Genomic DNA, 12987 nt, shown 5'->3' with positions numbered 1-12987 from the left:
AGGCCAGTGGCAACAAAAAATTATAGACTTGTACTTGCTATTTATCCACAAGGCTTGTTAGTGGTTGAGCAGCAGCCTGGATTCCCTCTTACTGAGTAAGTTTCTCAGTCCTTTGGGCTGAACATGTCATTACAGGCCCTTGGAGTTTGTAAGTTTTTATTAATTTGTCAGTTTCAGACTATAGTGATCTTCTAAGTTTTTATTTTTTCTGTTTTTAATGTCAGGACCTCCAGCGAATCAGGCCGCCAGTGGTCATTGGTGGTGCACTTCTGCAGGCTTCATAACGTGCGGCTGAGCACAGCTTACCTCAGGGAGTGTTCTAGAGCCAATGACTGGCTACAGTTCATTGTGTACAGCCAGCTCCACAGTTACCCCCTGGAGGAAGTGAGTAAGCTACTGAGCATCCTCAGATTTTTTACATTGGAAAATGGGTTCAGAGGGGTCATTTGTTTTGTGTAGATTATTAAACTTTTGTTTGAGGTAATGTCATTCCCTAGATTGTATTGGATTGACCGGGCCAGCTAGGGAGGTGAGAGACCTGGTCAGATGACATCTGCAGGAGCGTGTTCCTTTTTTCTAGGCCCTACAGTTTAGGAAGGACATTAGTGATCTGGAGGATCTCCAGAGGAGAGTAGCTTGGGTGGAAGGGCCTCAGAATCCTGCAGTGTGCATGGTGACCAGTTGAAGGAAGTCAGCATGGTTAGCTGAGAAAAGAGAAGACTGGGGGGTGAGCGGAATTAATAACTGTCTTTTAAGTATTTTAAGGACTGTGAAATGGAAGAGGAATTGTACTTGTTCTTCTTGGCTAGTAAGAGCTAGGAACAGAGGGTGGGAGTTGTGAGGTGACAAATATCAGCAAAGAGCTGTCTAAAAATAGTTTCTTCCTTGTTGAAGGTCTTCAAACAAAGAGTGAGTGATCTTTCTTGGGGTATGTTATAGAAGGGCTTCTTTCTTCAGATGGGATTGGTCTGCGTGGTCCCTGAGGACCTAATCTACTCTGAGTTTCTATGGTAAATAGTGATGTATACAATGTAAATGAAAAAATCCATTAAAGAAGACTGATCCAAGCATTTGAAAACCAGTGGTGGTCCAGGAGAACAAAGATCAAACCTGTCTCCCTTATCTTGGCAGAGAGACAGGGAGCTATGATAGTGGAACTTTGCACACATTATCAGATATGAGCATTTCACTGATTTTTTTTCTTCATAATGAGTTTTCTTTGGTTACCAGGTTCAGTTTTTGCAGTGGTGGTGGAGATTGGTCCAAAAATGTCTATGATATAAAAACAAAAGGCATCATAAAACTTTTTAAAAATTCAGTGAGTGGGATTAAGAGAAGGGACTAGTTTTTAGAGCTAAGGAGTATTTATGGCTTAAAATAAGTCATTGAAATATTGGGGCACATACATCTGAAAGCCCAAAACTGGCAAACTGCAGAATTATGTGATCTCCCCTAACACAGGTTAGTGTGAAAGAGAATCATTTAGTGCATGTTTTGGGGGTTTTTTCCCCTTTTCTTAGCTTTTCTCTGTTTTGGAGCTGGAAGTTATATTTGCCTAAATCAGTTAATTTATGTTTTCTAGGTCAGGTCCCTCCTCCGCTACTTCAGCCCAGTCCTGCAGGACCACTTGCAGCTGGCCTTTGAGAACTTGCCTTCATTTCCAAACTCCAAAGCACACGATAGACAGGCTTGTGACAGACCCCTGTGGGAGGCTCAGAGGAGACAAGAGGGGACATCCACTGATTTATTTCAGATTCTGCTTCAGTGTCCTGAGGAACCAGATTCCTGGCGTTACCTTCTGGCTGAAGCCGTGAGACAACGGGCTCCCATCCTGAGCATCCTGGCCTCTTGTTTCAAGGTCAGTAGGACGCACAGTCTCAGCAAAATGGAAGACAGGTGATGATACTAAGAGCGATTTTCTTTTAAAAAAAACAAAAGGGGGGGTGGGCAGCTAGGTGGCGCAGTGGATAGAGCACTGGCCCTGAAGTCAGGAGTACCGTGAGTTCAAATCCGGCCTCAGACCAAACACTTGATACTTACTAGCTGTGTGACCTCGGGCAAGTCACTTAACCCTAACTGCCCAATTGGAAAAAAAAAAAAGGAATACAATTCCCTTTGCTTTCTCAGGGCACTCTCAGCCTTGTTTTAGCAGGAAAAGTCTCGTTGGCTTCAGTGGCTTTGTGGTCTGTCCTCTGTATTCACTGGGCCACAGTCATTTGAAGGCATAATAGCCAGTCCTGCTCAACTTTTGATTCTGGTGCAGGGCTGTCTGCTCTTGTCCTGCCCCTTTAGAACCCCCACCCTTTGTAAGCTTCCCTGACCCACCTGTGAGCTAGGCACTTCATCAGTGATGGCCGTGCTGAATGGGCCCTGAGAAGGAGAGAGTAATCCACTGGCATCACCCTTGCTGCTTCTCTTCTCTTATGTCCCCAGTTTTCTTGTCTCATTGTACCCTGCTTTCGTCCAGCTTGTGATACCCGAACCTGCCTTGTCTTTAAAGACTTTTCATATCGTTTAGTAAGTTTGAGTCCATTCTACACAGCATGAGCTAGAAACTTTGGTCGTCATGGTGTCAGATGTAAGATTTTCTTTGAGCCTTTATCTAGATCTGTTAGGTAATCTAGGCACAAACTGGCTTTATTTTAAAACTGTTCTTGTCCAATGACAGAATGCAGATATTGTTTCTTGTCTGAGTGTTTGGATCATCACTTCTGTGGACGATCGTGTTGCTGCTGAAGCAACAAGTCACATTCAGGGTTCTGTAGAAGACCACGAATGGGCTCTGGAGGACCTTTCACTTATATGGAGAATGTTGGTAACAAGAAAAAAGAGCAGAACTCTTACCAGAAGCTTCCAGCTTTTTCTGAAGGTGCTGACTGTCAGTTTGGTATATTCGGGCTTCAGAAGAGCACCTGCCTGGCACTGCCCTGGACAGGCTTTGGGGACCCTGTTTTCCCATTACTCCTATCCCAGGCTCATGATCTGATTTTCCTTGAACTAACAAATGAGACAGCTCTACAAGAAGTGAGAGGAAAATACAGATTCATGCAGCTAACAGTATGTAGATCTTTCGATAGACACAGGTTATCAGGGAATGGAAAAAATGTTTCCTAGAGGTGGTCATGGCAGATGTGACTGCCTTGTGGAATATTCCAGACCCTACTTTGTGGGCCATGGACCACACATAAAACAGATAGAAAATTGAGAGTTGAATGTGTGGGAGTTCTAGTTCCAAATTTCTGTTTTCCCAAAGGAAAATGAAACGTGACGTTAAAAATGACATTTATTCTTTTTTAGCATTATTCATGGGGGGGGAAGGGTGTGTGTGAAAGATAGATCTTTTTAGCCTCAATATTATTCTCTTTTAACTCTCTTCTTCAAAGGATTCCACTTTGCTGTTGATGATGGAGATGTATGAACTGTGTATGCTCTGCAAGAACTACCAGGCGGCCAAGGTCAAACTGCTAGAACTCCAGAAGAATCTTGAAACCGTAAGCTAGACCACACCTCTCCTAGACTTTGGTGGGTTGGCCTGCTAGCTGCTGAGTGGGGGGAGGTGACGGCAGCCAAGTCAGGCACTGTGGGACCCAGGTCCGAGCTCTTCTGGAGGTAGAGGGGCAGAAGCGGGGGTCGGGGGAGGGGTGGGGTGCAGTTCGGAGGACCAAATCGTGAACAAAGCTGCAGTGGCATTGAACACAGACTGGGGCTTTAGGGCTTGCTTTTTTTTTTTAATGATCTTGGAGATTACAGTTTTGATCAATTATAATATCAGACAAATATGGCCTTTTTCATCAGTGTACCTGGTGGTAATTTCTCTAAGCCATGGGGCACCAGCATTGCCCATTTAATGAGTTCAGGTCCTTGGTTCACAGCACAGAGCCTCTTGGCCACAGGGTGCTTGGCCTGACTTTACCAGAAGCTGTGTGATAAAAGTCGGAATAAGGTGTACAGGGACAGGACTGTAGACCTGTGATTTCATTGGTACAGGGAATTCTCAGGTAGAGGGACTTGTCCTGGGTCATACAAATGGTGACTGTCAGAGACAGGACTGGAACCCATTTTCTGGCCTCAAGGCTGGCTGTCTGCTGCTCCACGTTGCTTCTCAGTTTGTCACACAGACACATACACACACACTATCCTTAGAACAAGTTACAGATCACTGCCACGTTACCACCTTGTTATTGCAGCTGGCTGTTGTTATACTATTTAGCCATTTTAAAATTTTATTAAACAGTTTGCTGTTTTCAAATGCCAAGTTAGTCATATCAGTCTGACCAGGGTACCTGAGTCAGAGATGGCAAGTGGGTTTCCTCTCTCTGTTTTCTACATTTGAGCGACCTTAAGCTATTCCTATTCTGGGGCTATACCAGGCCCCTCATTGCTGCAGCCTCTTGTGGAGAGAGCAGAATCTCAGCCTGTTGCCATAACTTCTGTTGCTGCTTCTTCAGCCTTCAGCTTCTCACTTCTGCATATCCCAGTATAGTTTCATTGAGGAATAAACCTGAGCAAGTAAGTTAAGTATTTTGTGTTTTTCATCATAGAATTGCCTTAAAGCTGAAAGTTAAAACTGTTCTCTGGATCCATGAGTTAATTATTTTAACTCTTTTTTTCCCCACATTTTGTAGGCCATCAACAAAAACAGTTGAATAAACATACAAAACAAAGAACAAAATCTTACCCCAGACCCTTAAATTTTAACACTGCAGGCCCAAATGAATTAATAAATAATAGTCATGTTAATAAAATGCTTGGACTGATTTAGATGAGGGCATCCTATGGAGGAAAAAAATAATAATAGATAACATTTACATAGTGTTTTAAGATTTCACAATGTGCTTTACACATGTTATTTTATTTGATCTTCACAATAACCCTAGGAGGTATGTAGTATTATTACTCCCGTTTTACAGATGAAGAAACTGTGAGGTCAAGTCACTTGCCCTGGGTCACATGGCTAATAATGTCAGTCAAAATATGAACTCATGGAACAGCTAGGTGGTGCAGTGGCTAGAGCAATGGCCCTGGAGTCAGGAGGACCTGAGTTCAAATCAGCCTCAGACCAAACACTTGACACTTAGGCAAGTCACTTAACCCCAATTGCCTAAAAATTTTTTAAAAAATTTAAAATATGAACTCATGTCCTCCTTATTCCAGATTAAGTGCTCAAGTGTATGTACTGTACCTCCAAGCTGCCTGTAAACTAACTTTTTCTTATAGGAATGTGTCACTATTAAAACAGAAGCCTGCAAAAGTTGACTAATTCAAACATTCAGTGGACAGAACAATAAGTTAAATAGTCTGAAGATTCTTTGCTTACTGGACTTAAAATCCACTTCGGCAGAGAGGAAGCTTTAAAAAAAAGTGTGGTTAGGACCATATCCAAGCCAGAACGGGTGAAGAACAGAGAACTGATTTTAGGGGTATTGATAGTTTTCTTATTCCTATGACATTGTTTTCAGAGATGGAGGAACCCAGAAAGCAAATTGGGCTTTGTTAAATATGATGGATATTATGATGGTCTGGGTGAGAAAAGAGAGAAAGAGATGGCAGGAGGAAAATAAAGGCACCGAAGAGGGGGAAAAGGTTGGGGGGAAAGGAAATGGTGCTTTAAGAGAGGAGAGTAACATGACAGCCTGCCTTTGGTAAGTTCTGCAAAGCACAGATCTCAGGGCTTTCAGGAAGATTTGCTCCTTTGGGAAAAGCATTTTAGCCAAATGGCTTTTGGTACACTTTATCTCACCTGGTAGATGGTCAGAAATAAAGTATCAAGGGCTAGGGATCAGAACAAGCCCCTAACATGGCACTGAGCAGAGAAGGGATACTCAGGAAATACTTGTTAACTAATATTCCATACATCCTTGTTGAAATACAGGCTGATTCAAGGATCATGAAGCCATCAAATTCACTTTGCTTCCTTGTTGAGCAGAGTGGCATAAATCCAGGCCTCTTCTCTGCGACATTATAGATGGGGAGGAAATAACCTGAGTACGTATTCCAGCAGGGAAGCAAACAGAAGAAGCAGAGCTGTCATAATCTTTGTTCTAATCAGCCTATGCATGGTGGGGAGCAGAAGGAGTATGTTGGTGACATGTAGGCAGTTGCTAAGCATCTGTGTGCTTTCAAGGACCTATGTGTGTGCTACTTTAGAACCCAAACTCAGTATGCACTAGAATGGGTGAGATGAGCGATAACCGAGCTATATCACAAATGCTCCATATATTAGTTGATTTCACCTGCCCTCCCCTGTCCTGAGAGAAACTGTACCAGGAACTTAATAATCTGGATTCCCAAACCCTGTCTGTGGTACAAACTGCAGGCAGAAACACCTAGAGCTCAGCACTGAGGAGTAAATAGTCTTCTGAAGAATTCCTCACTTGTGAATTTAAAATCTACTTTGGAAAAAGAAGAGGCTGTAAGAAAAGTGGTGTCAAACTCAAGTAGAAACCACTACATATTGACTTAGAAAACCACAAATTAACATTATGTTGTGTTGTATTTTTATTTATTTTGTTAAACATTTCTCAGTTACATTTTAATCTGGTTCAGTTTTGCAGAGGAGATTGGACATTAATTAATGGCTAGAGAAGGCAAGGCTACTCATTATTTTTTTTGCTTCTGTTTTATTTGCCAAAGAGAATTATCTTTGGCTTGAAAAGACTAGAACAAAGATAGCCAAGTGGGAATTGATACCCAAGATAAGTAAGGAGATAAAAAGAGCACTTGGATGCCTTTAATTATCTCAAGGCATCCAGCCCAGATGAGCTAAGTCAACCCCTACAGAAAGGAATCTCTACTATAACATATTCAGCAAGTATCCATCCAACACCCAAAAGGAGGCACCTTCCATCTCTCAAGGCTGCACGTGCCACTTTTGGACAGCTTTATTTTTTGGAAAGTTTTTCCTAGTGTCAAACCTAAATTTGCCTCTTTGCAGCTCCCACCCGTTGCCTCTGGTTCTGCTGTCTGGGTACAAACAAAATAAGTCTGAGTTTTCCTTGACATGGATGCTCTTCAGATAGTTGAGGATAGCTCTCATGTCCCCACTCTTCTCTTCAGGCTCAACACGTGCAGTTCCTTAGGTGGATTTTTAAGCTTTTCGGATGGATTGTCCCTTGAGGACAGGGACTACTTTTACCACTTTTTGTATCCCCAGTGTTTAGCACAGTGCCTGGCACATAGTAGACGCTTAATAAATGCTTATTGATTGGAGGATGGCTGGATTTGTAACTGGTTGAATCACCGGATCCATAGAGTAATGGCTTAAGGTCAACTTGAAAAGAACTCCGTAGTGGAGTGCTCCAAGAATCTGTGCTTTGACCTGTGTATGTTAACATTTTTGTCAAGCAGAAATCATTGTCTTTCCTGCATGTCCACTGTTGTTGTGCATTTCCATGTTTCTTGTCAATAGCCTCACCATCCCTCTGGTCCCCTGGGTTCGCAGCCTCAGATTCATCCTGTCTTCACTCTCCCTCACTCCCATCTCCAGTCAGTTGCCAAGTCTTGCTGATTCTACCTCCACAATATCCCTCTATCTCTGTTCATACCACAACCACCTTAATTCAGGTGCTCATCACTTCTCACCTGTATTATTGCAGTAGCTTCTGGATTGTCCTCCTCGCCTCAAGTTGTTCCCTTCTCCGATCAGTTCCCCATACAGCTGTCCAAGTGACAGTGCTAAAGTAGAATCAAAACCATGTCTTCCCCTGCTCAAGAACCTCTGCTGGCTTCCTGTCGCCTCTCAGATAAAGAGCTTCCTAGGTTAGTTCCAGCCTACCTTTTTAAAGGCTTATTTCATTTTACTTGCCTTCCGGAACTCAGCAATCTACCCAGACTTGCCTACGGGCTATTCCTTGTGCCTGATATCATTTCCTATCTTCCTGCCTTTGCACAGGCTGTCTGGCTGTCCCCAATGTCTGACACGTACTTCCTCCGCATCTCCATCTCCTAAGAATCCGCAGCTTCCTTCAAAGTTTTAACTCAAGGGCTACCTCCTACAAGAAGCTTTTCTTGATCTTCCCACTCTCCATGAAATTTCCTCTAGTAGAATCTAAGCTTCTTAAGGGCAGGGACTGTTTTGCTTTTATCTTTGTATCTCCAACTCCTAGTACCAATCCTGACATATAATCAGTGCGTAATAAATGCTTGTTGATTGAAGACCTTGATAAAGGCATAGATGGCCCATGTAACACATATGCAGATGGCATAAAACTGAAAGGGTAGCTTGGCACACTGAATGCCAAAGTCAGCGTCTAAAAAGACTTTGGTGGGTCAGGTCTCATAAGGTAAAATTTAATTAGGATATGTGTAGTCTCATGCTTGGGTTCAAGAAATCAACTTCCCAGGAACATAATGAGAGAGATGTAGCTGGGTAGTAGGTTCTCTTGCAAAGATCCTGGGAGTTTAGAGGTGTGCAAGCTGATTATGAACCTAGTGACATAATGGGGCAATCAGAAAAGGCCAAGGATGTGACCGTTCTATTCTGGTCAGATCACATTGGGAGGGGGCAGCTAGGTGGAACAGTGGATAGAGCACTGGCCTTGAAGTCAGGAGGACCTGAGTTCAAATGCAGCCTGAAGACACTTGACACTCACTAGCCGTGTGGCCCTGGGTAAGTCACTTAACCCCATTGCCTAGCAAAACAGAAACAAAAAACACATTGGGAGGCTTGTGTTAAGTTCTGGGTGTCACATGATAGGAAGGACACTGGTGAGCAGGAGAGTGGCCAGAGGAGTGTGGTCCGTATAGGGAAAGGCCTCAAGAGCACACCAAAGGAAGATCCTAGGAAGAATACTGGGGGTAAGAAGAGAGGACCCAGGAAGAAAACAAGATCACTGTCTTCAAGTATTAGAAGGGCTGTTATAAGGAGAAAGCCTGTTCTGCTTGGGCCAGCCAGGCAGAGTTAGTGAGCAGCTGCAAAGAAACAGACAGGAAATATTGATTAAGTACCTAGAGTGTGCCAGGCGCAGTGCTTAGAGACACATTTAGGCTTGATGTCAGGAGAAACTTACAATTAGAGCTATCCAGAAGTGTAATGAGGTGCCTAGTTGTGAATGGCCTGTCATTGGAGCTCTTCCAACAAAGGCTGGGTGACCACTTGTCAGACTTTTTATAAGGGGGATTTTTGTTCCAGTGTGGTTTAGACTCCATGCCTTCTGAAGTCCCTTTCAACCCCAAGACTCTATTTAATACAGATCTTGTATTATACAGCCCTGGAATCCACTGGAAAAAAAAAAAGGGTGCTAAGCACAGTTGGCTTAGATTTATAATCAACACTGATGGTATTTATTTAGCATTGCTGAATTCTGTGTACATGCTCATGTCAGTTTGCGTGCACTCCTTTTCACAGAAGAGTGTGTGTGTGTGTGTGTGTGTGTGTGTGTGTGTGTGTGTGTGTGTGTGTGTGTGTGTGTGTGTGTGTGTGTGTGTGTTAGAGTTCCCTACATTTGGACTTCCCAGAGAGGGCATCAAGGGCAGCAGCTAGATTGTCACTGTTCTTCCTCCTGCCGGTTTTGCCCCCTTCTCTTCCTTCTTCTGCCTTCATTTGAGGAGTAATACAGGCACTTAAACAAAGATTACTAGACGTTATTCCATTCAGCAAATAATTATTTGGCATAACAGAGCATTGGGCTATGGGAAGATAATCCCTAACAGATAAAAAGTTTAGGTAAGGTACAGTCATGGGATGAAATTTAGGGGTTCCTCAGTTCCCTTAAGCCCAAGCTGGTGTTTTTTGGTTGGCTCTTTGAGCAGAACCACTCTCCATAACCCTCTTCTCTTTTTGTTCAGATTGAAACAGCAGATAATACAGCCCCTCTTGCCATTCCTGTGCCGTGGCTAAAATGTCAGGTCAGCTTGCTTTGGAAGCTTATGTTGCAGCAGTGCGAAACCCAGTATGAGCTACGAAAACTGTTGCAGCTGTTTTCTGAAATAGACCATCTTTCTGACGGTAATACCATTTCTGATAGCTGAGTTGTTCTTTTGCTTTTTCATCTTTGTGTCACTAACACATAACAGTGCTTTGCGCATGGTAGTTGCTTAATAAATGTTAGTTGAGTTGAATTAAATTGGATTATAAGAGAATTGAATGGTTTTCTTAAGCCATTTAAAAATCAGATCTTTTTGACTCCTCAATAAATAAGATACCAGAAAATGTAGACATAAAGCAATTTTGTTTTACTGTCCTTAATTTTAAGTTTTGTTTATATTGTGGCACTACATTTTTTTCAATTTTCGTGTACATTCTTTTTGTGTATGTTATGTATCTATCTGTAGATAGCATGTGTATGTGAAAGCTTCCAACAGCAAATGGAGAGAGAAAAAGAAAACTTCCCATATGACAGTATCAAGCTAGATTCTTATTGTAGGGCAGCTATTCTATAAGAAGAGAAACAATGGTAGAAACACTCAGTAATATACAGGAGACAAAATACACATGCCTGTCTCCAGGTAGTCAAAGCAGGGGTGACAAGCAAGGTGAACTAGAGATCCTAAGGCAAAGAGGCAAATTTGAGTTCCTAAGTAGCACTGGAACTTGCTAGGATGCAGCCATGACTAGAATATCACTCTGGAAATGTAGGCTTTATTTTAAAGTAGCAATAAATAAAAGCAAGGGAGGGGTAGAGCAGAATAGTATTATTATTATATATTAAGAAGATCAGTTCCTATGTGGAAATTTAGGGGATTTCCTGGGGGAAATCTGTTGGATGACGCTTGGGTGAGAATAGTGGAAGGAGAAATAGAAGCAAGATTATAATTGGAATATATTGCAAAGAAAAAAGAAAGAAAAAAATGGATGAGGAGTTTAAGAACTAGATCGCAAGACCGCATTGCAGACATGATGGTAATGACACGTCTTCAACTGTCTAAATTTCTGCTCGAGCTCACTTTCTCTGCCAAAAGCAGAGCACTTAATAATTTCTTGATTTACTTTTGTTGATTCCTTCAAAAGGTGCAGGAAGCAATGAAGGAAACTGCTATTCTGGGTATGAATCTGACCAAGTATATGGAGCTAATTGCTGAAGTACAAACCTTGGAAACCTTGAAAGAAGTGACCCCAGAGAAGTCTTTGAATTTTTGATAAAGGAAAAGAAAGTCATAGTCTGACATGCACTATAGCTCTTGGGAGAGCAGATCTTGAAAAGTTCAGAGAAAATTAGAATCTCATGTCCTAAAATTTGACCACAGTTATGTCAGTCTAAGATGGAGAGGAAGTTCACAAGAAGACAAAAAGAAAGAATTTCAATGAGAGAGAAGGGAAAGGTGTTAGAAGAGCCTTGTGTGATTGTCCAGGGAACTTCCTGACCAGCTGAGTTTTTAGAAGAAGATCGCTACAAGGGCACATAACTAAGGGTGAATGCAGAAGCATGGTTTTGTCCTGTAAGAATAATGCTGAGAGTGCCACATGTCAAAGTGAGCTAAAGGCAAGGAATTCTAAAGACAAGAAAGGTTGGTTTAGCTATGTGAAAAAAAGAAGGGCAAAGAAGAGGCCACATCCCCACCCAGTGAGATACAGGGATGGTAACGTGATGGAAAGGGAGAAGGGCTCAGTTCTTATTTTGCATCTGTTTTCTCTGTCAAGGAGAATGACCTTTGGACCAGAAAGAACAGAACAAAAGGGGCTAATTGGAGCACAGAAACCCGAGATAAAAAAAACTAGTATCTTCCTTCCCTTGCTGAATTCAAGTTAATGAAATGAAATCTACAAATCAAAGTCTAATAGACTTGAATTTGATTCCTGACAAAATTCTAGAATGTATTACTAATTAAAGGCCTAGTTTGTGAACATTTAGAAAGGGAAATGGTGATCTCTAAAAGCTAGAGCAATTCATGCCAGACTAACCTCATTTCCTTTTTTGACAGGGTTACTAGGCTGGAGATCAAGGGAATACTGTAAATATATTTTACCTGAATTTCAGCCAAGCATCTGAAAAATTGTCTCATGTTATTCTTGTGGATGAAATGGGAAGATGTGAGCTAGATGATAGAACAGTTAGGTGTGTTCAGAAAAAGTTGAATGACCAGACTCAAAGAGAAGTCATTAGTGTCTGATTATCTGTCAACTTAGAAAGAGGTTTCCAATGGAGTGTCCCAAAGACATGCTTTGGAACATCATAAAGAGTGCTGAGCCTGAATTCATACATGGCTGTTGTCACTTACTAGCTGTGTAACCCTAGGCAAACTACTTAACTTTTATCTGCCTCAGTTTTCTCAGTTGTGAAATGGAGATAAAAGTGGCACCCACCTCACAGGGTTGTTCTGAGGATCAAATGAGATATTTTTAAAGCACGTGGCATAGTACTTAGTAGCGCATTGTAGTCACTTAATAAATGCTTATTTCCTACCCTACACCTCAATCCCTTGCCATGTCCAGTTAATATTTTCATCAGTGACTTGGATAAAAGCACATATTATATGCTTTTCCAGTTTACAAATGATGCAGTGTTGGGAGAGAAAGCTGGCATGTCAGAGGACAGTCAGAATCAATAAAGATCTGAAGAGCCTGGAACAATAAACTAAACAATGTCTCCTAAAATGAAGTTAAATAAAGATAAATGTAAATCCCAACACTTGAATTCAAAACATCAGCCTCACAATTTTAGGGCAAAGAAGATAGTTGTCAGCAAAAGATTCCAGTGTTTTATGGAGCGCAGGCTGACTGAGTCAGTAGTGTAACATGGCAGCCAAAAATTTAATTCAGTCTTAGACTTCATTAATTCCAGAATGTTGGAGGGGATTATCCACCTAGCTCTGCCCTGCTTAGACCTGGGCACCATGATAAGAGGGATAGTAATAAGCTGGAGAGCAGCTGTAAAAGGGATCTCATTGTGGCTGAGGCAGCGCTGACAAGAAGGATCAATGGAGGGTCTGGAGTTATTAATTTTGGAAAGGGGAAGACTTAGGGAGATGACAGCCAGCATCAAGTATTTGGAGGACTTCTGTGGGCTAGATTTGTTCTTCTTAGGTGCTTGTGTCAGGAGCAGCTGGCTG

The 12987-nt window shown here is 42.0% G+C and overlaps 1 protein-coding gene across 5 annotated transcripts in view; it reads left to right on the top strand.

Moving 5' to 3' along the window:
* SPG11 (SPG11 vesicle trafficking associated, spatacsin) overlaps positions 1 to 12987 on the top strand; it is a 79036-nt gene that overhangs the window by 49249 nt on the left and 16800 nt on the right. For 4 of the 5 annotated variants that reach the window (XM_021009216.2, XM_021009217.1, XM_078151382.1 and 1 more), the window contains 5 exons: positions 225 to 384; positions 1583 to 1858; positions 2669 to 2869; positions 3384 to 3491; positions 9787 to 9946. In XM_021009216.2, the coding sequence (XP_020864875.1) occupies positions 225 to 384; positions 1583 to 1858; positions 2669 to 2869; positions 3384 to 3491; positions 9787 to 9946 (905 nt within the window). The remainder of the gene's footprint in view (positions 1 to 224; positions 385 to 1582; positions 1859 to 2668; positions 2870 to 3383; positions 3492 to 9786; positions 9947 to 12987) is intronic. The other variant, XM_078151380.1, reaches the window with a different exon arrangement.

The sequence above is a fragment of the Phascolarctos cinereus genome, unplaced genomic scaffold (assembly GCF_003287225.1).
Source record: "Phascolarctos cinereus isolate Bilbo 61053 unplaced genomic scaffold, phaCin_HiC Scaffold_3;HRSCAF=262, whole genome shotgun sequence".
NCBI lineage: Eukaryota > Metazoa > Chordata > Mammalia > Diprotodontia > Phascolarctidae > Phascolarctos > Phascolarctos cinereus.
Note: the sequence above shows the minus strand (reverse complement) of the source record. Positions and strands in the feature narration are given on the sequence as shown.